This window comes from Epinephelus fuscoguttatus, linkage group LG2 (assembly GCF_011397635.1).
Source record: "Epinephelus fuscoguttatus linkage group LG2, E.fuscoguttatus.final_Chr_v1".
Lineage (NCBI taxonomy): Eukaryota > Metazoa > Chordata > Actinopteri > Perciformes > Serranidae > Epinephelus > Epinephelus fuscoguttatus.
The window spans coordinates 20,656,914-20,683,096 of NC_064753.1; the positions used below are offsets into that span (position 1 = coordinate 20,656,914).

The 26,183-nt window shown below is 41.1% G+C and overlaps 1 protein-coding gene across 1 annotated transcript in view; it reads right to left on the reverse strand.

Moving 5' to 3' along the window:
* spata17 (spermatogenesis associated 17) overlaps positions 1 to 26,183 on the reverse strand; it is a 48,341-nt gene that overhangs the window by 9,103 nt on the left and 13,055 nt on the right. The window contains exons 6-9 of the mRNA XM_049602105.1: positions 25,465 to 25,588; positions 17,513 to 17,755; positions 10,400 to 10,548; positions 9,124 to 9,232 (exon numbers count right to left, since the gene is read on the reverse strand). Of these exons, the coding sequence (XP_049458062.1) occupies positions 9,151 to 9,232; positions 10,400 to 10,548; positions 17,513 to 17,755; positions 25,465 to 25,588 (598 nt within the window). The 3' untranslated portion in view covers positions 9,124 to 9,150. The remainder of the gene's footprint in view (positions 1 to 9,123; positions 9,233 to 10,399; positions 10,549 to 17,512; positions 17,756 to 25,464; positions 25,589 to 26,183) is intronic.

Genomic DNA, 26,183 nt, shown 5'->3' on the forward strand with positions numbered 1-26,183 from the left:
ACCACACTACATACAGTATGGTTCAGTGGAGCATATCTGCACAGGGACAGGCAGTCCATTAAAAGCACAGACATCCTTATCCTGCTTGTCTGCCTGCTTTCTCTTACATCCATGTATACATGGTGAGGAAACTATCTAAATAAACCTGAGAGCAATCTCCCATCTCCATTTGCCTCAGAATAAGCATGATGACAATGCATTTTATACAGTAGGTATCTTTTATTTTCTTTTGTTGTCTGCTGAAACTAATGCTAACAAACAGTGAGTATTAATTAAATATAGGTTACTGACCTCATTTAAATTGGGTGAGTTGCTCGTTTTTTTTTTCTTTAAAATGCCCTTTCTCTAAAGCCCTAACTATATAATTACCATTTATGACTGGAATATTGGCAATACTTGGCAAGATGCATTTAGACTGACACCAGCACTTTGCAAAACATAAGCATCTCTACTTAATCTTTCTATAATGCAATATACTTTTGAATTTTAAAGTGTGTTACAATTCATTCTGCTCTGCTAGGTGTTGTGTTGTCTTGCGGCTTGTGTTTAGCAACTGCAGTTCACTTAAAATAGTTATATTTTTTTTCATTCTAGAAAAATTCGGCTTTCATCCAAAGTTCATATCCTGGATTCGGCTTTTATATGCATCCCCAACTGCAGTGGTACGTACTAACGGTAACTTTTCAAAACCTTTTCCTCTTCAGCGTGGTACGCGTCAAGGCTGCCCCCTCTCTCCCCTATTATTCAATTTAGCCATCGAACCTCTGGCCATCTGGCTTCGCAGCAACGTCAAATTTGAAGGCATTGTTCGCCATGGTAGAGTTCATAAACTTTCACTCTACGCGGATGACCTCTTATTATACATCTCTAACCCGCTTTCTTCGCTCCCCACAATATTAGATACACTTGCTGGCTTCAGCAAGTTATCCGGCTATAAATTAAATCTCCAAAAGAGTGAATTATTTCTAGTAAATCCTCTGGCAAAGACTGTCTCTTTGACTGCTTTTCCCTTTAAGGTGGCCTCTGGAGGATTCAGGTACTTGGGGATACATGTAACAAACTCTTTCAAGGATTTATTTTGCAAAAATTTTCAGCCATTACTGGACAAATGTAAGCTTGATTTATCCCGATGGGCCTCCCTCCCTTTATCAGTTGCTGGCCGTACTAACTTGATAAAAATGATTATTTTGCCTAAACTTTTGTACCTTTTCCAGCACATTCCAGTCTTTATAAACAAAACATTTTTTGTCAAACTAGATCGTCTCCTGAGTTCCTTTCTTTGGAACAACAAACCTGCCCGTCTCAAAAGAACAATTCTTCAGTTGCCAAAATCGGAAGGCGGCCTCACCCTTCCAAACTTTCATCAATACTACTGGGCCTGTAACATCGCAAAACTCCTTTTTTGGCTTAACTGTAATTCACTCACTGACTGCCCCCCCTGGGTCCACATAGAGCTCTCTTCATCCAAAAGCTCACTCTCTTCTGTAATATGCTCACAACTCCCTGTTAATTTGTCAAACATCTCCAACAACCCTGTTGTCTCTGACGCTATTAAGATCTGGCTCCAATTCTGGAAACATTATGGACTCCACAGGGCTTCGACCTGTGCTCCAATCTTAAATAACCATATCTTCCCCCCCTCTCTTTCAGATCCTGCTTTTCGTTTTTGGGCTGCTAATGGTCTCATTACTTTACCAACACTCACCTTTTTCGTTTTTTCCAAATCAGACATTTTGTGCAGAAACAATTTCCGCATTTTCCCAATCGCCCACCTGAAGCCGAAATTGACCAATTCCTTACACTGTCACCGAACCAGAAGCGAGTTGTTTCTGTTATTTTTGACAGAGGGTTATAGGCACTATACGAATACTGTTGTATCACATGAAGTTCCAATTGCCATGTTACTCTTGTTTCTTCGACGCTTAGGTCACACTGGTTGTCTCTTGCAGAGATGTGTACTACTGATCTGTATTTGTATTGTTGCTCAAGAAATTCAATAAAAAGATATATTAAAAAAAAAAAAAAAAAAGTTATGGCGTGGGAGCCCTTCTGTGTGGAGTTTGCATGTTCTCCCCGTGTCAGCATGGGTTCTCTTCGGGTACTCCGGCTTCCTCCCACAGTCCAAAGACATGCAGATTGGGGACTAGGTTAATTGATAACTCTAAAATTGTCCGTAGGTGTGAATGTGAGCGTGAATGGTTGTTTCTCTCCATGTATCAGCCCTGCGATAGTCTGGCAACCTGTCCAGGGTGTACCCTGCCTCTCGCCCGATGTCAGCTGGGATAGGCTCCAGCCCCCCCGCGACCCTCAAGAGGATGAAGCAGTTAGAAGATGAATGAATGAATGAAAAAAAAGTTATATTTTAAGATGGATATCACAATAATTGACACGGTCTTTCTTTCTAAAGCATAGTTACATATAAACCACATAATTTCCTGCTGAATTGTGGTGCTCAAGTCATGTTAACTTGATGCTATAATTTAAGGACTAAAATTTTTCTGAATGACCAATTTCACTTGACTAGCGCTTGTAGAAAAAACTCCCCCACAAAATGAGGATTTTAATGCTGCAACATTTTGATGACTAGACCTTCATCAGGCAAACAGCCACACAGCAACACTGTTTGCCTGATAAAGGTTTAGTCACCAAAACGCTGCACCATTAAAATCCTCATTTTTGCAAGTTAGACAGTGTGCAGGAGTTTTTTCTACAAGTTTCATTCTGCTCATCCCTCTGCTACACACCTGTTTGGAAAAAGATGTGCAAAGTATGCCTTCATACTTGTCTAGCCCTGCCACTTAGCTTGAAAATTACTCAAAATAAAAGCCCCATAATTTCTAAAGGTTCATGTTAGGGCTGGGCGGTATAGAGAAAACCGACTATCACAATATTTTTGACCAATCGATTAATATTACAACAACAATGACTATTGCTGCTTTCACAAAATATTTTATACAATGAGATTTTTAAAAAGGCAAATATTAGAGCAGCTAGACAGTCTGGTGAGTTCAGAAAATTATATCACTTTACTGTAAAAACTTGAAAACCAGGAAAAGACAACACTTACAATATTACGACATCTAAAATCTAAGACTGTATCTAGTATCAAATCTTGATATAATATAGATATATTGCCCAGCCCTAGTTCACGTGTGCTTTTTTTTTGGTGGGGGTGGTTGATTTTTTTTCCCAGCTTATGGACTATAAATTTGTTTCAAACTTGGTGTGACAAGGCCTTGATTTAAAGTAGGCCTGAGGGTTGCATTCAGGCCTAAAGAAGCAAATCTGAACCCACTATAGAAGTTATGACTATTTTTAATAATAAATTGCCGACACCGTTTTTATTTATTACTTTTAAACAGGAGCTTGACATAAATTCATTCGATTAAGTTAAAAAACTGGCCTGAAGTGACCTGAGTTAATCTGGTCAAGTCAGGTCCAACAGCTCTGGACATAAATAATAAGTCTAATGTCATTCATTCTCTTAAGTCACACCAAAATATGATTGCTAATCATTTAATTGAGACTGTCCATTTAATATCATGCTGTGTGCACTCGGGCCCTCATCGTTACTCTGTATGCAGGTCTCGCAGTGCAAAATGCCACCGTAATGGAAGCAAAGTGTTGGGTTAATTGATAAATCTGAGGTCCTGAGTAGGAAGGAGTGTGGCGGGGGGAATGTTTTACGGCTGTGCAAATGAAGGGGCTGCAGAGTTTTACACATGCCGTAAAATGGTTATGGAGAATTAGCGTTCTTTCTTTCTCACCGCAGTAACCTGGACACTAATGCAGCAGAGCAAGAGAGATGGATTGACGTGATAACGCAGGAAATACATACACAGAGACACACACATAAAAGGTAGACACATATGAGTTCACACATTTGCTGCCCCACCTAATCCCATTGTCTCTAGTTGTGGCCTATTTCGGTTTGGGTATTAATTGCTAATGAATACTGTTCCCATTAAAAAGATCCCTCATACATCAGCTGTATGCATCATGGTGATACATTATGGCTGAGGCCATTAAGAGTGAGCGAGCGTGTGTGTGTGTGTGTGTGTGTGTGTGTGTGTGTGTGTGTGTGTAGACACACTTTTCCTGTCCCCGTTGCCTGAAGCTTTGCACCCACAATACCATAATGATAATAAAAAAAACACACCAGAGTATTTGGGAGGAGAGTGTGTTGTGGCGAGAGGAAGTCACGAGGACAATGCAGCTGCAACATTAAAGTGTATGAGTGGGTAGGCTTTCGGCAAGGGTCTGTGTATATGCATGTATTTATTTGTGTGCATGTGGATTGTATATGTCTGTGTATGTGTTCAGGAAAGCAGGATGTGGAAATGTGTGTTCTGGTGTGTATCAGTGTGTGTTGGTTCTGATCAGACACTAGCTTTTGAAAGTTGTGACGGGTGTCAGTCTAATGCGAGGGGAAAGAAAGGCTCGGAGCGCAGACAGACACAGACGTGACCACTCACTGTAGTGTACTTGATTAGCACGTAGCCTCCTAATTAGCTTTCCTCTATGGTTACAGGCAGTACCGCTGGTGACATGGCTAATAACACAACCACAAAATTAGCATGGAGAGAGAGGGCTTTCCCGTATCTGCATTTGAAATTAGGCTTTGCTGGTGCATTTAGCTGGTGTATCTTGCAATGAATTTTACATTGCTGGCTGTATTAAATGTTGTAACTATAAGAAGTTTAGGCACTCACTTACAAGACCTGGCCTTTCCTAGCCTTTCTTGATCACAAACAGTTCATATTCATGCTATCTTTGAGTGAGGAATGTAATCACCTTAAGAGAGCACCGTCCTTTCAAACAAGCGTAGAGTGAAATCTGCATTCTACTCTGATGTGGAGGAGGCCTATAGATCCGATTAGATGATGCATGACGACCCATGTGGGTTGACAACAAATGCAAGTTTAACCAGCATCACTGTGATGGTATGACAGAGTTATTAGACACAAACAGTAAAGTAGAGGCTACAATTATCAAGAGAGCTCTCAATTTCAGGCTGGTGTTGAAATATGGTGCTTCGAGAGAGTTCAGTAAGAGATGAGGGATGTAAATGACTAAAGGACAGAGCTGCAGAGGAGGGTCTGAGGTCTATGAAGCTCATCTTAAGCTGGTACCCCGAGAAGTCAAGGCAAGGGCACACAGGAGCTGGAGAAAGGGCTACCATCACAGCCCCTCCTTGCCTCAGCTGGGGCCATTGAGCTCTTGAAAAGGTGGGGACTGACATCTATATAATTATGTGTAGATGTGTGTTTTCTGACAGTCAGGACTACATTTGCATGGATAGATTTTCTTACAGTGACACAGATGGCTAAGGTAAATAAAGGTCCAGGAGTCGTGGGCTATTTCTAGGCCTTGGTTTGGATTGAGGATGCTGTGTGCATACTGCCAAGAGCTGTGATGGTCAAGCCAGAGAGCCGTGGTCTGGATCTAGGAAAAAAACTGGGCTATGTTAATGATGAGGCTTCAGGCTATGTAGAGGGCTGAAGCAAGGCTTAGGGTGATGATTACAAACAGGGCTAGGTAATGTGGCAGAGGCTGGGTGAGAGGGCTGTGGCTAGGGTTTGAAAATAATTAGGAGCATGGCTGGATAACATAGCTAGATAATGTGGCTGGGGGGAGGCTGGCCGGGCACGGTATGAAGATGATGAGTACCAGGGTTGAGCTGTCCACTCCATTGGCCCTCTGAGCTGTGACACGAAGCTCTGCTGGCTGCTGCTGTAGCTGGGGGTGATGCCAACGATAGGACTAATGCACTAATTACCACAGAGCGAGAGAAGAAAGAGAGAGTAAATAGAGGTAGAGAGAGATATACAGAAAGATGAAGCATCAGACAGAGACGAAAGGGGGGGAATCTGAGGTCTGATGTGCTCTGAGTGACAGCAGTATGACACGGCTGGGCTGAGAGCAGGCACCACTATCTTAATCATCTTCTTCAGCAACATCCTGCCAAGCAGCAGCAGCATTATCACAGAGAAAAGGAAGGTCAAGTTTAGCCAGCATGTATAAATGTGTGTCTGGATGGTATGTATGTGTGTGTGCATGTCCATGCATGCATTTGTGTATGCATGTGCATGTGTGTATGTTTGAGCTGTACCCGACTATACCTGAATTATGTCAGTCAGTTCGCATTAGGCTGTTCAATAGGAATATACAACTATTCGCAGTGTGAGAGTTTGAACAGGGTTTGGCTGAACATTAAGGGTGACGTTCACATAACAACATAAACAAGCCAAGTTAGCCCTCCGAGCTAATACATGCTAACCACATTAACGACTTATCGGAAATGTGCAACAAGATTTTTTGCTGACACTAGATATCAAACAAAAGCTGGAGACTGCATCATATTAAACTGCTATGAGCTGTAAAATCACCACCTCTAAGCAGACTGTAGACGAAAACATTATCTCGGAGCCTCACTGGGCAAAGCCTCTCTTTCTCCAGGTGGCTGCCTCCAAATCAGTCCAAAAAGCTTTATTGGCATGACATTTGACACAATTTAGAACAGTGGGAATTCAGAAACAATTAACAACAATGTATTATTACAAGTGCATAGACATACATTTTAAAGGAGTGTGATCTGTGATGAGATAAACTATATATTGTTGTGTTGGTTGTCTTTTAGCCTGTGACATGCATTGACATATGGCTGCATCTATGGCTCTGACACTATTTTCTCCAGCAGATGTTGTATTTTAGTCTGGTCAGAGAGTGAATCAAAATCTTGGAGTTCACATTTAATTTTTGTGAAGAACTTTGTTCTGATGTCTTCATATGTGCCACATTGTAGCAGGAAATGTTGCTCTGTCTCCATCCGAGGACAGACCTGACACAGCCTGTCTTCTCTAAGCAGCCAGGTCTGTGTCTGCTGGTCTCTATGACCAGGCTGTGATCACTGAGTCTGTACATAGTCAGTGTCTTTCTCAGTTTCTGATCTGTCACAGCTGTTAGATAGTTTGCCATCGTGTACCGTCTGTTCAGGGTCAAATAGCAGTGAAGTTTGTTTTGGATTTTTGTGGTAGTTGTGCAGTAGTTGATGTAGTTTTGTTTTTTGTCTGACTAACTGGATTGTGTGAGGGTTGTCCTGAGGCTTTGTGCTGTGAGAAGAGGTGAGCCTCACGACCAGCTGACACATCCATCTCACGCAGACTCACCCTGGGTCTAGGTCCATAGCTGCCTGTACCACAGAGCAGCGTGAAAACAAAGAGCACTCACTCTGCAGCTACATCTGAAGGCCGAAATAGGCATATGTGTTTTTGTTTGAGATACATTTTTTGTACCTAAGGCACTAACCAACAAGCACAAGCCCACCACCAACATGGAAGGATGACCTGATGACATACACACGTCAAAATATCAACTGGTAGACACATTCCTATCATCTCACAATATATATCATCATAATGTCTAGCTATGATGTTTCACAAACCATACAGTTTATTTGTTGTTTTTGGTTTGCTGGAAATAGGGAGGGCACAATGACGGTTGACGCTTGTCTTGTGGTCTGCAATGCGTCTCAGCTTTAGCCAATGTCTGTGTGTAAGGTCTCTAATTTAAATGGTGAGCTCAATAAAATCTTGATATTCCACACATGCACAAACACAAAAGGCCCTACAAGCTTCCCATCAATACTGTATTTTACAAATTTAGCATAGCTGCACCGAGCAAAACTGATTACTCCCCGGGCCCCTGTTGTCAGCTGCAGGAGACCCTATTCACTCGCCCACTCCCCATACTTATTTATCTCCACTTCCTGGGGCCGTGTTAGTTCATTCCCCTGTCGCTGCTCTCTCTGTCTTCCCTTGCTCTTCTCTCTCTCTTGTTTCACTCCTTGTTTCCGGGCAATTGGGTCTGGGTGCTGGTGGTGGGGGGTAAGAGGTTGGGGTGGAGCTGCTGGGAACTTTGTGTGTGTGTGTGTGTGCGTGTGTGTATATGTGTGTGTGCTGGGAAGTGAGCTAATAAAGGACGGTGATCCATGAAAGGCCTTGAGCAAAGACACAGTCAATTACCTAATGCCTAGACCAGACCGCAGGGCCCACGCACACACATTCTCTCTCCAGCATACTCTCACACACACACACACACACACACACACACATATACCCATGCATACACCTCATTTACGTATACATGGAGAGGGGGCATTGGAGGGCATAACTGGGAATTGTGTGTATGTGTGTGGGTGGGTGTGCATACGCGTGTGATGGAGAGCGGCGATTTATTAAATTGCTGTCACTTTTGACAAATTTGTGCAACTCAAGTTGAAAGGGTTAGGCTGCACAGCATCTCTGTTTTCCCTCTGTTCTTTTAGACAATAATACCTTCAGACTAAAACCCAGGTAACCCCACGGTTATACCCATGACTGCCATCAGTCTGCATGGGCCGAGAGGTGTCGCCTGACCTGGCCTTATGTCCCTGCTCTGCACCGGGGTTTAACACAGGTCTGGCACTGAATGACTTTGATGTCAAAGGGTGAACGTGGGTTTCTATAATAACTGTATGATCCCTATAAAATTATATAGGATTACAAAATGTTCTTTCTGTTTCAACCATATTTTTTACTCTTCTCAATCTCAGGGTCATTTGACTGTGGATTGTACAGTTCAAGTTGTTGTATTAATATGAGGTGACATAAAAAAAAATGTATCCTATACAGTCATGTTGAATATAGCAGCAACCTCTTTGAATGAAGTGAAACACAATAACACTGTTAGGTAGAAAGATACATTTATACATGATCTTGTATAATTGCTTTTTTGAGGCAATGTGTTTGGTTAACCAAGTCTTTGGTGAACAACATTGACCACGTGTAGTATCAGTCTGGGACCCATAAATGGATCATAAGAAGGTTTACCACATCTTCATTATCCTGTGTGATACACATGGCTTTAAGTGTGGGTCTCTGTGTATGTGTGTGTTTGAAGGCCCGTCAGAAAAGGAAGGATTCATCACCTACAGTATGCATCTCTGCACGGCATGATGGCCAGGTGGGTGTGTGGTCTCCAAAGATGACTTAATTTAGGTACATAGTAGGTATAATGATAAAAAAAAAAGAATAATAATAATAATACTAATAATAGTGTTTGTGTTTGCAGTTTTCAACCTACCTCCTCTTGAAGTCAGTGTGTAATCTCCTATCTGACGCTCTTGGTGTAGGCTGGCTGAGTTAAGGAATTGTTGCTGTGGTTCAGATGGTGGGGCATACTTCCTGTTCCTCTGGTTGTCGAATGGCAGCAAACAACAAAAAGTTAAATGTCAAAAAGGTCACAGTTAAACTCAGGTTAGTCATTAGTAAAATATAAAACAGTGGTTAGGATGAGCATGAATCCATACTGCAGACAATTTTATCTAACACAAAAACAACACAAAATATACTGACAAGACAAAGGGGAAAACTGGCAGGCCTGAAATTGTGACTTGGTTAGCTGCTAATGTGAGTTGGTCAATTTGCAGCAGCTTGTTCTTCATTTCAGCTCCTTCAGCAAACACACCCTCCGTGTTTCTCAGTAGAAAGCACTAATAATTTTTCACAATTTTGAAACCTAATTTAATATACTTGGCTTTTTTTTTAATCATTCAAATTTGGCTGGGTATCCGGTGACACATTTTTCTGTAGTGAGACAAACTTATAACACAAATTTACTTTTGCTTTACTTGGACATTAAAAAAATTCTATTTAGTTATTTGATTGCAGTGGGACACAAGACTAAAGAGGGTTGGAGTGATGAGAAAACTGGGTGGTCTTATATTATACTGTAGTCAGGGAAAGTATTGTGTGAGACAGATCAAACAGAGGGTTAATAACAGTGCTTCACACGCACGCACGCATGCACACACACACACACACACACACACACGATTGAGTGGATTAGCCTGTGAGTGGTGATGAGGTTGTAGCCAAGTGTTTTAGCACAGACATACACGCACACACACACACACACACACACACACACACACACATATACATACACAATTCCTAATTAAAACTAATAAAAGCTTTGAAATAAAGCAGGAAGAGACTGTTTATAATAAACCCGGTCTGAAGCAGTCTTACAATAATCTCCTGGCATATACACATTAGTTTTTGTAACAAGGATGTGTCCATTTGCTGCTTAATGTCGCATGAATTTGCCTGTGATTGTGTTGAGTAAATACAATATACATGTGTCCACTCATGTATGCTTTCACAAGAGTGTATTCCTTAGTGTATATGACAGAAAAAAAACATTTATCAAACACTTCTGGTGTTTTTGTGTGTGGGATTGTGAATGCTTTTGTAGTCATGTTGTGTGAGTGTGTGTGTGTGTATGTGTGTGTGTGTGTGTGTGTGTGTGTGTGTGTGTGTGTATCTGCATGTATTATGTGTCTGCGTAGTATGCTTACAATGTGCCAGCGGGGAGTCTGATGACCTCGTGTTGGTGAAGCTGATTCTGGGCCTCCTCTAGGTGTGTGTAAGAGGTCTGCAGACGTAACGTCAGGTCAGGACAATGCACGCGCTGCTCCCACACTTCCCCCGGCTCTCTGAGCAGACCCTGGAATAATCACAACCACCAACACACACACAGACACACACAAGAATCAGATAATGATCACTGTATCTTTCCATTTCAACCCCCCCACCCCTTTCTTTCTGTGATCCCTCTCCCACAGGTAGTGATGGCTTACAGCTAAAACCAGAGGCCAATCCTCTTCATCTCTTCTCCTGTGACACAGAGTCCAAGAGAGAAGCAGAGAGGGAAAGAAAAAGAGAATGAAGAAAATGATATCAGGTGAGAGAAAGTGGAGACAAGGAGATGAGGAAACCAAGCACGCCAGAGTAAAAGTGAGACACACACAGTGTGTAAGATAATGAAAAGAGAGGGAAAACATACACACTTAGCTGCACATCAACTAGTCTGATTAGTCTCAAATAAACTTAAGGTTTAATCAGACTTTATCTTCCCCAGTTCCCAATGATTATCCTTCACTGTCTTTTTCCCCCCACAATGTTCTCCATTCATTTATCATGTCTTTGGGATTTGTTTCATGTGCTCAGGCAATATTGTGACAGCACTGAAGCCTTTGAAAAAACAATTTCTGAAAAGAAAAGATAACTTCACTGACACTGACATCTAACTTTGTCATCAGTGTGTGAAATCAATATGATGGGACAAATATAAAAGATACTAAATAAGATACTAAAGCATACAATGAAAAGACAGCCCTACAGGGCACTGTTAGGCTGTCTTGGCTGACACGCCTGTTCAGTGTCGCATGGAGGTCGGTATGGTGCCTGCAGAGTGGCAGACCGGGGTGATGTTCCCCATCTTCAAAAAAGGGGACCAGAGGGTGTGCTCCAACTATCAGGGTATCACACTGCTCAGTGACCCGGGTAAAGTTTACTCCAGGGTGCTGGAAACGAGGCTCTGACCGATTGTCGAACCTCAGATTCAGGAGGAGCAATGCAGATTCCATCCTGGCCGCGGAACAGTGGACCAGCTCTGAGAGTCAGTACCTCCAAGTCTGAGGCCATGGTCCTCTGTCGGAAACTGGTGGTTTGCCCTCTCCAGGTTGGGGGAGAGTTATTGCCTCAAGCAAGGGAGTTCAAGTATCTTGAGTGAGGGTAGACTGGAGCGTGAGATGGATCGGCGGGTCGGTGCCGCTTCTGCAGTGATACGGGTGCTGCGCCGGTACGTCGTGGTGAAGAGGGAGCTGAGCCAGAAAGCAAAGCTTTCAATTTACTGGTCCATCTATACGTCCCAACTCTAACCTATGGTCATGAACTCTGGGTAGTGACCGAAGAATGAGATCGCGGATACAAGCGGTGGAAATTAGTTTCCTCCGTGGGGTGGCTGGGCTCAGCCTTAGAGATAGGGTGAGGAGCTTGGACATCCAGAGGGAGCTCGGAGTAGAGCCACTGTTCCTTCGCGTTGAAAGGGGTCAGCTGGGGTGGCTCGGGCATCTGATCAGGATGCCTCCTGGGCGCCTCCCGCTGGAGGTGTTCTGGGCACGTCCCACTGGTAGGAGGCCCCAGGCGGACCCAGAATACGCTGGAGGGATTACATATCTCGTCTGGCCTGGGAAAGCCTTGGGGTCCCCCAGGAGGAGCTGGAAAGTGTTGCTGGGGAGAAGGATGTCTGGGGTGCTTTGCTCAGCCTGCTGCCCCCACAACCCAGCCACAGATAAGCGGATGAAAATGGATGGATGGATGGATGGATGGATGGATGGATGGATGGATGGACGGACAAAAATAATATGTTTTTTAAAGTAAAGAAAAACACGTTTTCAAGACAAAATATGACAATACTACAACTCACTATGTTTTAAATGGTATATGGTAAACGGACTTGCACTTGTGTAGCACCTTTCTAGTGTTCTGACCACTCAAAACACTTTACACTACAGAAACACATTCACCCATTCACACACTGGCGACTGAGGCTACCATACAACACGCAACCTTCTACTCAGTTTAAAGTAGTGAGCATATGACTGGATAAAGGAGATTTGGATTATACTGCACAAGTTGAGTGAGAGTTTGTAAACATACAGTATTTTTGATACTGTTTTGTTTTTGTTAGACACCATCCCTGCTTACTTCAATTGACCCTCCGATAAACCCCGCCCCTTTGTGATGGTCCGACAAGCTGTCGGAGTAAGCATGGAGCCCACGCTGTAACTAACTGCACTCCCTGAAGAAATATTATCATATTTTTGGAAAAACAAAATAGTGATTCCAGAGAGAACCAGACAGAGGAGTCTAAAAAATGCTATTGAAGGATATATCCAGGATGACAAACTGACTCAGCAGCAACAACAGGTTAAAAATATAAAGATAGTTAGAAGCTAAAGCCGAACTATAGGCTACAGATCACAGAGTAAAAGTGAACCACCACATCACTGCAGATTGCCACAGAAAACAATGAATATAAAGGGAAACTTCACCAATATTGAACCAGCTTTGTGGCATCGCACTGTGTGCAGATGAGCAGTGTTTGGCTTCGCACCCGTGCCATTGCTCGCATCCGGACCTCCACCACCAGATGAGCAGGGATCTCCAGGGGAAGTCAAACAACGTTCATCCACGCACAATGTGATGACACATAGCTGGTTGAATATCAGCAAAGTTTCCCTGTTTCCCTTCACTGGTTCCTGTACAGCAGGTTTCAGTCTTTTTTTTCACTGTTAAAAAGCAAAAGCATCATGTGTATACATTCAGTAGGCTATATCGTCAGTAGCTAGCTCGCTAACCCTACACTTTACAGGGTTTGATTTTGGTTTTGGAACAGGGAAGAAACGTACATATCTTTTTCCAACCTCTCCAGGTAATGAGTATCATCAATACATGATGTGCCCCAAGCACAACATTTAGCTCCAAATCCACAAAACCAGCCTGAAAATGAAGGAAATCTGAAACGATTACATTAAAGACAACGGAGCACAGCTGTGTTGTTGTTAAACAAGCCAGCCTGATGCTATGTAATGATTGGCCAGTCTGCTTCTAGGGGCGGGACTAAGTGAAGGGTCATTTCATGGAGACTGTTAGCCTTTTTTGAATTCTCCTTTCATTGTGGAGTCATACACGATGAACAAAGTCAAAAATTCAAGGTAAAATGTGGTCACTAAGTAATATTCAAATGGTCATTGTACAGGTGAAAGGCTCCTTTTACAGTTTTTGGCATGAATTAAGATCTATATAATGGATGCATATGCTATACCAGAATTAAGCTTCACAGACAATGCCTCTAGCAGATTAAATTCATTGTTGTTTTGAGATTTTTCTGAGGATTTTTATAAATATAAAAAAAGAAAAAGATAGAGGAATGCCATCATTATCTTTAATTCCTTCTTAAACTGCTTGAAAAATATATATCCTCTTCTCACTCTAACATCCACACAGCTTTTTAGCACCAAATCTTGTGCTACAAACAAGTCAGTGAAACTTTAAACAGCTGTCTGTCAATTTCATTCCTTGTGCCTCTTCTTGACATTGTGGCTCCTACCCTGGAGTGATGGGTCTCTGATGTCTACTGACATATCAAAGTTGCAAAGAAAAGAAATGTTGTTTTTAGAAACAAATTTTTGTGGCGTTCCCTGTCTAACCTCACATCGCTCCTTACATTGCCTTAAGACTTCATCATGCGCATCACATCACTACAGGCATCAAATACACTTGAAACATATGCAACAGAATGGTTACTGTCTTAACATGTAAAAAGTGATCTTATTAAAAAAACAAATCTTAACGGGTTATATTTTTCATGAGGCAGCTTTTATGAAGATGAAAGGAGGTAAAATAAGATTAATGGTTAAATTTCTTGTCATGTTTCTTTACACAATATGCAAAATATGTTGGGGAAAATGTAGTCTGTAGTGAGCAAATAGCAGAGATGCTGTTTCCAATATCCATAGGTAGTATTAGTAGTTTTAGTGTGAAATGTTGACAGTTCAGCATGCAAGGACATTTTTCAGTTACTAATACTAAACAAATGTTAAAACTTATATGTGTCTGGCTGAAGAATAACAGAGTGCAACCTCTAAACATGCATGACTATGTAACTCGTAAAGTGTATATGCTCTTCTCTGCATGTAAACTTTGCGCAGTGTAGATTAACTTAAATGTTGTTGCTTTGTTTGAGGTGACCTTCAGTTGTTGTTTGGTGTTAAAAAAGGAGGGAGGATGACGGGGGAGAGATAGAGGGAGGGACAGGGACCCTGTCCTTGCTCCTATCGCCACGGGATCGGTGGCCTGGCCTGACCACTTCCACAGCCAGCACCTCAACCTTATCCATCACCACTAGATAGTTATCACACCAGGGAGGGAGGGGGAGTGGGGTGTTGGGGTGAGTGCAAAAGAAAGAAAGGGGTACTTCCTGCACTAATCACACACACACACACACACACAGAACAGAGAGGGAGGCAGAGACAGAGGAAGACAGACAAGTATAGATATATAATGTATTCTTCTCCATGTCAGCAACAAGAGACTTTCCTGACACCATTAATGAACTCAGCATACCTACAGCCAGCTGGAGACATGTCTGTGTGTGTGTGTGTGTGTGTGTGTGTGTGTGTGTCTGTCTGTCTGTCTGTCTGTCTGTTAAGTGCAGCTAATAAAATGAAACAGATCCACGCCTCATTTCTGCTCACTTATGTTTTACATTACTAGAAACTAATAATAGGAAAAGTGCCTTGCCATAAAGACCTACAGAGCGTAAATAACACAAATGCTGAAATGGCTCTCATTAAATAATCAACATACACACTGATATGCATGCGCACTAGTGTTGTTAATATACTGGAATATCTAACATCAATATAATACCTTACAAAATATGGATATTCAATACTATTTTAATACCACTGGGTAAAAATGAAGTTGAGGGTATATCATTTCAAATTTCTTCCAAAAGATAAACATAACAAAATTAGAACATGACAATGACTACTTATTTTTTCTTCATTAGTAGAAGAGACCAGCAGAGTGAATCTCACTCTAAGATAGAGTGAGAAAGTGCAGCTGGTGCTGGTGTATCGATACTGCAGAAAATGAGTACTGAAAACATGTTAAACTGTACTTGAATAAATTCTCAAGAAAGAAAACTCCAATGGGATGCCCATGTTTCTTTGCCAAATTGAACTCCCTGGATCAATAACTCATAAGCGAAACATTGATAAAACACAAACGACGCATCTTTACAACAGAGACAAAGAGCTACATTTCATCAAAATGATCCATCCTCCTAACTGGACAGATGACGTTGCTTTATGTGTGAACTATTTCATAAAATTCACCCTTATACACTGTAGTGTAACCAAATATTAACGTCAATCTCAGAAAAAATGTTTTTTATGTGCCTATTGTTTTAAAATTCAAGAAAAGACAAAATGATGAGGTAAGTCCTAACATTTGTCTAATTTCAAACAAAGTTATGATTTTATCAGTTTTGTCAGCTCTCAAATTATTGACCCTTACACTATTTCAATAAATCTTGTCATACATGATGTCAAGTGTTTCTTTCTATGCCATACAGGTGTTAAAAAGATAGAATGCATGTGTTCTGGGATGGATGAAGCATGGGGGCTCAAGGAGAATGATGAGAGGCAATACAGGCACACTGTATTTAAATTTACTTAACGTCTATTTAAGGTGGAGCTTTTAGTTCTAATACACCGGTGATAAGTTAAATAAATAATAAGACATCATAACGTAATTGTAATATTTCATGAGTAAAATCTGAATCTGCAGTGTAACCAGTAACATGTCTCTCTCAGGTAAATGAATAGGACTATGTTTTCCCCTTAAGGAGAAGTACACAGTAAGTAGTATACCATTGAGTCATTTATTTTGTGCTTTGGCTGACTTTTGTAACTCATTTTTTGGGGGAGAATGAGTAAAGATAGCAACATAATTTAATTTTTCATATCTTAAATCATGATGATTCTATAGCTTATTGGGTCCAGGTGTGTTGCTCAGGAGCCAAAGAAACACACTGTTGAGTGTGAAGTTGTTTGAATGAGTGTTCTGGAGAAAGCTGCAAGCAGCAATATCACAGGCCAAACAATTATAGTTCCTGTTCTGAACAGGCAGGTTTTGAGTGGGCACTGCACTAGTTCAAATAAATCTACAAATAAATCCAGTTGAAAGGTCATACAAATCAAGCTGGGACTTACCCATAAAATTGTTTATAATGAGGTCCCCAAGTATCCATCCAACTACTTAAATCGCCTCAGAGACAATCACAACTATTCAACAAGAGGAAGCCCAACAGATTTTATTCTTTTTAGATTTAAGATTTCAGAGGGCAAAAAGATTTTATACACGTATGCAGTTGAATGGAATGACCTTCCAGTATCTGTGAAACTTAAGCACAGAGAAATGAAGAGTGGCTATGAAGAAATGGCTAGCAAATAGTCTCTCAGAATAAGGACCTTGCACACGTGAACTCAGTGTTGTCTGTGTGTTATTTCTTTTACTCCTTGACGTGATAAAAGGGATATTACGTTGAATATCCCCCCTTTTGGACAAGCCACATTGAAATGATGAGGAACACAAATGAGAGCTCTTTATGGGACCGGAACCCCCTTTCAATGTATGTACAGACACAGTGCAGTACAAAAACATTTGACAGTGACACATAGCCACACAGTCACACTTACAGTACTCAATGAAATACAGACACTAAACGATTCTGTGCAGCAGTAGCCCCCAAGAGAGGTGTCTGCCATGCTTTAATGATGTCATTCTTCTTTAAAAGGAGTTTTAAAGGATCTCTGCTTTCATCAAGAGCCATCTCCAATGGGACAAGAAGGGGATGTTGGGGGTCTTAAATAATTAGTATGACACCTTGTAAAACTATTACTCTCTTTCAGCCCTTATGCATGCTCTATTGCTTTCTTTTTTCTCACTGTTCCCTCTTTTGGTCTGCGTCTCTTTTATATTCTCTTTTACATTGCATTCTGTTTCTCTACCTCCACCTGTTCATGTCTGTCATGGTCTGAGCTTTACCATCTCACCTGCTGTTTCTTGCTGGCGATGGGGGGCAGTATGGGCCTTAAGGAACAGCAGGATCTAGCGGTTTCGATCCATGGAGATCCAAGAGTCCCAGGGAAACTGGGGGCTGTTGGGCCAGCCGTGCCTAGGGGATAAGCCTTGCCTCTGGGGGCCAGCCTGGTGGGGAGTTGGTACTTGACCTGCCTCAGCAGTAGTTCCATCTCATGGGGGACTGGCCTGAATGGAGAGTTGAAGACCCCTGGGCACTGAATGAAGAGAGACGGAGAGAGAAGTTAACACCTATATCACAGAGAAAGTGAGAGATTGAGAGAGGCACAGAGTATCAATATGAGCAATGTGATATGGTTAGATGCATACATACAGCCACTGAGCATACATCAGATGTATTTCTGACTGGCTATGAGGATAATACTTGTACTCAATGTTCCTGCTTTCTTCTTAAATAACAGTGTAGTTGAACTGAAAATATCTTGGAAAAGATGAGCACGGTTGAGGGGACGACATGCATCAGAGGTCCCCACGCCAATTCAAACCAAGGACGTTGCAGTTGGATTACACTTCACGGGTTCTGAGGCACCAGGATGTTCTCCTGGGTGTTTTACTCCCCAAACACTATAATGTAATAAAATCCATTTGGAGTTTGGGAAAATCAAAAAGTTGTTTTGTTTATCAGGGGGACCATCAAATAATAGAACAGCCACCTCCTGGGACATCTTAAAATGAAACCAACAACTGTTAGTCATTTAAACTATTACAGGCAATATTCTGAGGTAATGTGAAACATCAGTTTTGTTAATAACTTTTTCAAATAGCTTTTCATCAAAGTTTTGCCTTTTATTGCCCTTCATATCATCCATATTAACCTAAACTTTGTGAAATTCATCATACTGCGTCCCTGCTGACAACAGTTGTTGATCTTCATTGCCTCAAATGTATACATCATGGCTCCGGGCCAAACAAATGTTGCCAGGTTAAACATTCAGCCATGTGTGCACTTCACACCAACTGATAGACAGATAACAACAAATTACTACGGGGACAACCTAGCTGCATTTGTGTCAAATGTAGCACAATACAAGACTTGAATCTAGTTTTTTACTCAAACAACACACACACAAATACACACATACAAAACGTTGCCTCCCCTGTTCTGAAGTGGGGTGAGATTTGCCACAGACAGCCTCAGTAATAATTATTCAAATCACAGTGATCCTTTTGCCTGTGTGTTAATTACCAGACCAAAGCTTTGAGTTGGAGGACTCTGTATCTACTCTATATGCTAATAACACCGCTTGCTATTTAGGCCACTCTAAAAGACTGGGACAACGGAGGGAGAGGAGAGAGAAAGGGCATAAGTGGGAAATTGCTCCAACTATATCGACCCAAACCTCACTCTTTTTAACATAACATATTAACAGGCTGGTTAATTAGTAAACGTTTCATTATTACACCATGAGTACTTTTGATTGTTAATGTCAAGTGATTCAGAGTAAGTAGAGAGAGATTAATTTAACTCCACTGACCCTAATTTCTTTAACCACGGGTTGTAGACACAACTGCATCACAGCAGATCTTTAAGTGATGGGTCCCTATTTTGGTGCAGTTTTTTTACACATTTATTTTCATTGGGTCCAAATAAATGTACCAACTCTTAAAAATGAAGTTATTGTCATGACTCAAGTAAGCAAAGGCATGCATGCTTCAAATCATAATTTTAATGTAATTAGGCCAGATTCACAATTGGTTGAGGTTAATTTTTTACAATAATGCCATCAACAGCTATTTGCGGAATGTGTAAGGTCCTTTCCTTTCAGGTTGTATATGAAAGCAAGAATCTAATTATTAAAAGAAGTTCTCAGTTTATATAATCATGTAAGCAGTAGGGATGTGACGATCCATCGATGTGGATCGATGTATCGATTCAATGATCAACGATTCAATGAGCATCGATGGAAATTGAAAACATCAGTCCATTTAATCATCTTTAGGGTACACCTTTATTTTGAAAGTCTGTGTCACTGTCAAAAAGCAGCGGGGAGATGGCAAGCAGCCGAGATAAAGACTGTGAGGATGTCTTTTACAGTGCTTGGTAATAAATCAGCCGTGTGGAATTATTTTCGATTATGGAGAAAATATGGGTCAACAGACGAAGCACATGCTGTATGTAAACAATGCTATTACGAGATAAAGCACAACCTATCTGCCGGGTTGGGCATCTCAATCATATCGATCATAGGCCCCTGAATTGCATTGCTCAAAATCGTATCACGGCAGACTATTTTGATATTGGCAAATATTGTATCAGTGTCCAAAGAATCAATATAATACTGTATCATGATAAAACTGGTGCTTTACACCAGTAGTAAGCAGCCAGACCATTGGTGATAAATATTTGCAGTTGCAGCATCATTTAGACATGTATACCCAAATATGACTATATGCAATGAAATCTTTTAAATCCATACATAAAATGAATATAAACAATTTGCTACATTTTACTAAAATTAAATGTATTTGCCTTCTCGTCTTCTAAAATCACTTCTAACTCAGTGTTTACTCATGCATAAATTTAGCTTTAAAAATGACACATTTTTCCTTGACAGATCATTTTGGGTGCTGTATATCTGAGCCACCAGAGAACCATTACTGAAGCTTGCACCAACTCTGCGTGCTGACACTGTATTCCTCATATGAATGTATCACTACACTACTAAAGCAGCACTGCACTTGTTCCTATACATTAACACTGTCCTTTAAGAATAAAGAAATAAAGGTCCTGACCCTTAAAATAATCACAATGACAAAATGGCAAACAAGAAGAGATTTGACTTTTATTAGCGTTTTAAGTGTTTAAGAGTGTGTTGACTGAATAGAATGTACTCTCAAAGTTTTTTAAACAATAGACCACTCAGGATCATCTTAAGAAGTGGCACTCAAAATCCTCAATATCAGGATTTTCTGTGTGTTTAAAGACATTTCTTTAGTGTTCAGTATCAGCCTATAAAATGCATTCGGGATGAGTGTACACACCTAACTCACACAGGAAGGGAAAGAAGGCAGGGGACACACAAACACATACACAAACATAGTTCTCAGCTCTCCTAAAGATACACACCATACACACAAACACACACATGCGCACATGCAAGCCCAAAAGTACCAACCTAGCTACGGGAAGAGCAATGATGTTGACCCCAGGAACACACCATCTCTGTCTCTGTCATGGGGACTTGGGGCCTTTTGGTAAGCTGTGTGTGTGAGTATGTGTGAGTGTGTGTGCGTATGTGTGTGTGGGCTGGGGTCCGAGAAGTGAGGAAGGATGAACTGTGTGGGAGAGCCATCTATTCACTGCTGACAAGGTCAAAGCTACGAAGGGAAAGAGTCCCCTGCCATATGCAGAGAAAGAGAGAGAAAGATATAGAGAGGAAGAGATGGACAGAGGGCGGGGAAGAGCAGGCAAACTTTTCTTCTTGCTTTCTTTCTTTCTCGCTTATTCATAAAATGCACATTATAGTTTTATATTTAATGATGAAAACAATAAACATATGGGTATAAAAAACAGCCAGTCCAAGGAATTTAGGATGTCAAACATAATCTAACAAAACTCAAACTCCACTGTACGGCAACTTCATAATAAAATGTTAAGAAGTTGTGTTGTGTACGTTAGCATCTTAGGTGAACATGGACTACCTGCAGGAAGTCGGCAGTAAACCAGATGATGACGATGCTGGTTGCACAGGCATGAAGGAGAGAGGGAGAGCAACAGAGAGAAAGAGGGGAGTAGTGGTGCTGAATCAACAGTGACCAGTGTGCTTTGTCTTCATTATGATCCCAGTGGGGAGCCACAGAGATGCGTGGATGCCACACACACACACACACACACACACACACACACACACACACGCGCGCACACCTGTGCCAGGGGAAGCACTAAAATACTCCACTCAGCACATCAGAAGAGCCATGAGGACACATACTTACTCATACACGCATACAGACAACTCAACTCTACACAGCCCACCTGTGTTAGACTTTTTCTCTCTCTGCAGCCTGTTACTGAAGGAACTCCCTATCTGAAACTCATATCCCATTGCTTATGTGAGACCCTGCATCTTTAGCTGTGCATGTGCCAAGGGGTATTGCCAGGTCTGAGAAGGTAACCAATGCAAGCAGAGGGAGACTCCGCTGGTCGCAAAAAGAAGTCCAACTGTATACAAGTCCATGGAAAAATGTAGGGAAAATTACCCAACTTCTGACTTGATTTGTTACCTCAGTAAATATTTTTATAATGAGGTTACAGTCTAAATCACTAGTTCAAGTCTTCTTTAATACAGCATGATGTTCATTTTGTAAAATATGCTCCAATTTAGAGTAAAACAGACGTAAAGCAGGGCATGCTTCAGGGCATCACATTGTGACTGAAAAAGTCGCTACCACAGCGGTGTCCTAAGGTTTTCAATCAGCTCCACCCTCCGCCCATGTGCATACATGTGTATGGGTACACATAAGCTTCATAGTACAAAGTTCCTAGTGAGACGCTACCTGTATAGTTTTTCCACATACATATCAGACAGACACAATGACACTAGATAACTACACATTTGCTTTAAATATAAATGGGTTAACAGTGTGGGTTTTTTTTTAATGTGGCTTTCTTACATGTTTTTCATGCGTACAACCTTAGTCAAGGTCACTGTGGGTCTCTAACGAGAGTACTGCACTACCTAAATTAACCTGAATTACTATATGATTACTATACTTATTGGAAATGTTACTTTATGTCTGGGTAAAGCAAAAATAAATATGTGTAAGTTTGTCACATCACAGAATAATGTTACGTTAACCATCCATCCATCCATCCATCCATCCATCCATCCATCCATCTTCTAACCGCTTCTTCCTCTTGAGGGTCATGGGGGGGCTGAAGCCTATCCCAGCTGACATTGGGTGAGAGGCAGGGTACACCCTGGACAGATCGCCAGACTATCGCAGGGCTGACACATAGAGACAGACAACCATTCACGCTCACATTATTATCAATTAACCTAATCCCCAATCTGCATGTCTTTGGACTTTGGGAGGAAGCCAGAGTGCCCAGAGAGAGCCCACGCTGACACGAGGAGAACATGCAAACTCCGCACAGAAGAGCTCCCACACCCGGAATCGAACCGGGAACCCTCTTGCTGTGAGGCAACAGTGCTAACCAACACACCAACGTGCCGCCCTTGTTATGTTAACCCCCCATTCAAATTTGAATGATTAAAAAAAAAAAGAAAAAAAAAAAAAAAAAGAGCAGTATTCTCTGCTCTGAGATGCTGGGGGTACAAAAAAGGAAGACAGAGCCACTGCCAGGCCACTGCAAGCTATAGACTCTCGTTAGGAGCTAAGCCTGCAGCACAGTAACATACATGTTGGGAATAAGCCACTGTGTTGTATCAGACTCTCGTTAGCAGCTAAATCAGTAGCACACAGCACACATATCCCCCAAGCCAAAGAACAAGCTAGTCCGCTGTGATAGCCTCTTAGCAGCTAAGCCAGTGGGACACACAGACTATGGTTGCAACAAACACACCTTAAGAAGCAGGGAACAAGAGCCACTGCATGGCGATAGCCTCTCATTCATCAACTATCAACAGCTAATGTTAGCACAAAGCACACATCCACATCTGTGAACAGTAACTGCTGGCAGGACAGGTAGCCAATTTGGGCTGATAAACTGAAAGGTACGTTAGTGACAGCTACTTTACTTATATTCATATGATTGTGGCATTTCACAGAGATGTAATTCATGTATTTATCAGTCTGAAAGAGCTCAGAGAGCTCACGGAACATAGCTAACTCACCTCTACAACACACTAGCTACATGAAACGTCACGGGTGATGTGTGCTGTGCTCTAACATAATGTTTGTAGTTACGTAGTATTTATAAAGTAGGTGAGGGGTTACAATGAGGTTTGCTCTGTTGCATCATACCGCATGTTTTTACGCTCACCCAAAAAAGTCCTAGACACAGAAATGGTGTAAACAGTTTAATGGTTTAACACCACAATGCAGTAACAGTTCCCAGTCTGTTTGCATGTTTTCAACAAGAATACAATGTGTTTAGAAAGAGGTCAGTGATTTTGCTTGACCCAGACTTTAACCCTATGCGCCCTAGGCGTTTTTGGGGTATTTTTACTGCCTTTACTTTTAAGCTCATATCACAGTCATTATTAAGGCTGCATACACATGCTATATCTTGTTTTTTTTTCAGGACAATCTGGGCTAACCAGACTTGCCATCATTTCATGTCCTACTATGTGCCTGTATTTTATATTAATTTTTATATTAATCAAAAAAACAAATCCGTGTAACTAAATTCTTACATTTTTATGATGTATCTCACCATAGCAAGTTGGAAAAAGACATATTCTGCCATATCTGAAGAGGGGAGACTCTCTGGAATCTGGCAATATAAGAACCATGATGGTGGGACATTCTGTCACTTCACAGCTGTCCAAAACATGTGGTTTGTGCCAGGCGGACATGATTGCCAGTATTTTTTCATTATTGCAAGAAATTCCATTGACTCATTCACAAGTCAAAAATGTGTTTTATCCGAAAGAAACATGCAATATTTACATCTAAGATCATAGAAAAATAGTCAACCAAGTGCAATGATGTCCTTATGTCCTGGGCAATATGGAGATATTTGCATCTTGAAAGCTGGACTACAAATGTGGAGAGACAGGGAGAAACACACACAAGTCTAAGACATGGTAAGGTACGATATTCCTCACTATATGAAGTGACTGATAACAAGATCTGTATAATGGATTATAAAGAAATTTGTCAGGTTTTTATATTGTAGACAATTAATCTGGATTTATAGCATGATGGGATGACAGCACAATGATGTGTGTGGTATCACTGGAAAGCTCTGCTCCTGCGCTTTCATGTGATATGTGTGGCATTTCTGTGCAACCCTGCATTCGCGAGTAATCCATCCAAGAGTAATGTGTGTGCAGAGCTGTATGAAAGCTCTGTTATACATAATTTTAGTGTAAGTTTATCATTTTTTTTTCGCTGTGAAAACATTGGACTACTGACAAGTGCTTGGTCTTGTCGGAAAGCTATGATTCCGCTGTTTTATGTGATATGCGTGGCTTCTCGCTATGACGCACGGTCGTGGAGAAAATCCACAGAGAAGAACAGGTGTGAAATTGGATGCACTATGCGTCGTTCGGGCCCATAGGGTTAATTACTGATCATTAGTACAGTTATACCAGTACTATATTTACCTATTGCTGATACTGATAGTGTGTCAAAGAATTTCAACCATAAATGTGCTCTTTTCAAACTTACATGTCTCAGAGATAATGTCCATACAGGACGATAGAGTGCTTAACATGTGATAAAATTTAAAAGGTGAAACTTTATCCCTGTGCTATTTGCCATGTTGAATCTGAAGTTTTAAAAAATAAAATGTGTTTTAAGAAAGAGTGTTAAGAAAGTTTATTAACCTGAGATTAATCAATTACCTGCCATTAAATTGGCATCACTTTTTCCACTTTAAAGGATCAACAGCTGATCTGCCAAAGCATCACCCACTACCCACTCCATCACATAACAGACCACAAACATCCCACTGCTAACGTACTACTGGTAACTACTTTATACTGGACAGTGGTTGCTATCTGAAAACATAAGTCTGTTGCTGCTACTGTTATTATTTTGACACTTGGTGCAAGTGCTGGTGTAAAGTCCTGTTATATCATGCTGGTTTGTGTTACAGCCTGAGGTTTGTTTTTTTTTTACATGCTCAATATGACACTGCTTTCTGATTGTAAATAAAGGTTGCTTTGACTTTATGTAGCTGTGGTTATGAAGGTATCACAATTTAATCTTGGCCTCTGGTCAAATATTAGTCTTTTATCATAATCATTTATGTGTGTTTGTGTTCCCATAGACTAACCTGCTTTGTACTGAGGAGGTGGTGTAACCGGTGAGCTTGGTAGACCTTGGCTGTCTGCTCTTTCACCATCTCCAAGCAGTCTCTCTTTCTCTTCTGGAGCTTCTCAAGTTCATCCAGCTCCATCCTACAGGGCACACACATCATTCACAGATAGTTTAGAAATTTAAAATCCAAACTTCCATTTTATTCATCTCCATGATGGGTATTTGACGGGGATCAATGTCAAACATAAATACAGCAGATTGAAAATACACTGTAAGTATAATTTCATGGTTTCTTCAAAAGTCAAATCAATCTAATAATACAGCAGCTCATGTATGTTTGCTGAATTACAATAACTGGATTCCTCCTAAACTTCATCCATCGTAACTCTATATACTTGCTTTTCCTGACCAAATGAACCTGTTATGCTACACATAATTATCTAAAGATTAAGCTGACCTTATAATTTTAACACTATATAATGTGCACAATGTAAACTTCATGCAAGTACATCTGTGCATGTGTGACTGTGTATCTAAAACACGGTCTTCTGTAAGCTGACAGTGTCCTGAAGTGTCCTTCAGATGTATGAAAAACTGCCTAATGATAAGAGAGACTGGGACAGACACTGAAATACAGAGGAGCTGCGGGAGAAAAACAGGAGAATGAGACTGCATGGAAGGAAAAAAGCAAAGTAAGAGCGCAAGAGGCTATAAGTGGGAGGATGATGGATATAT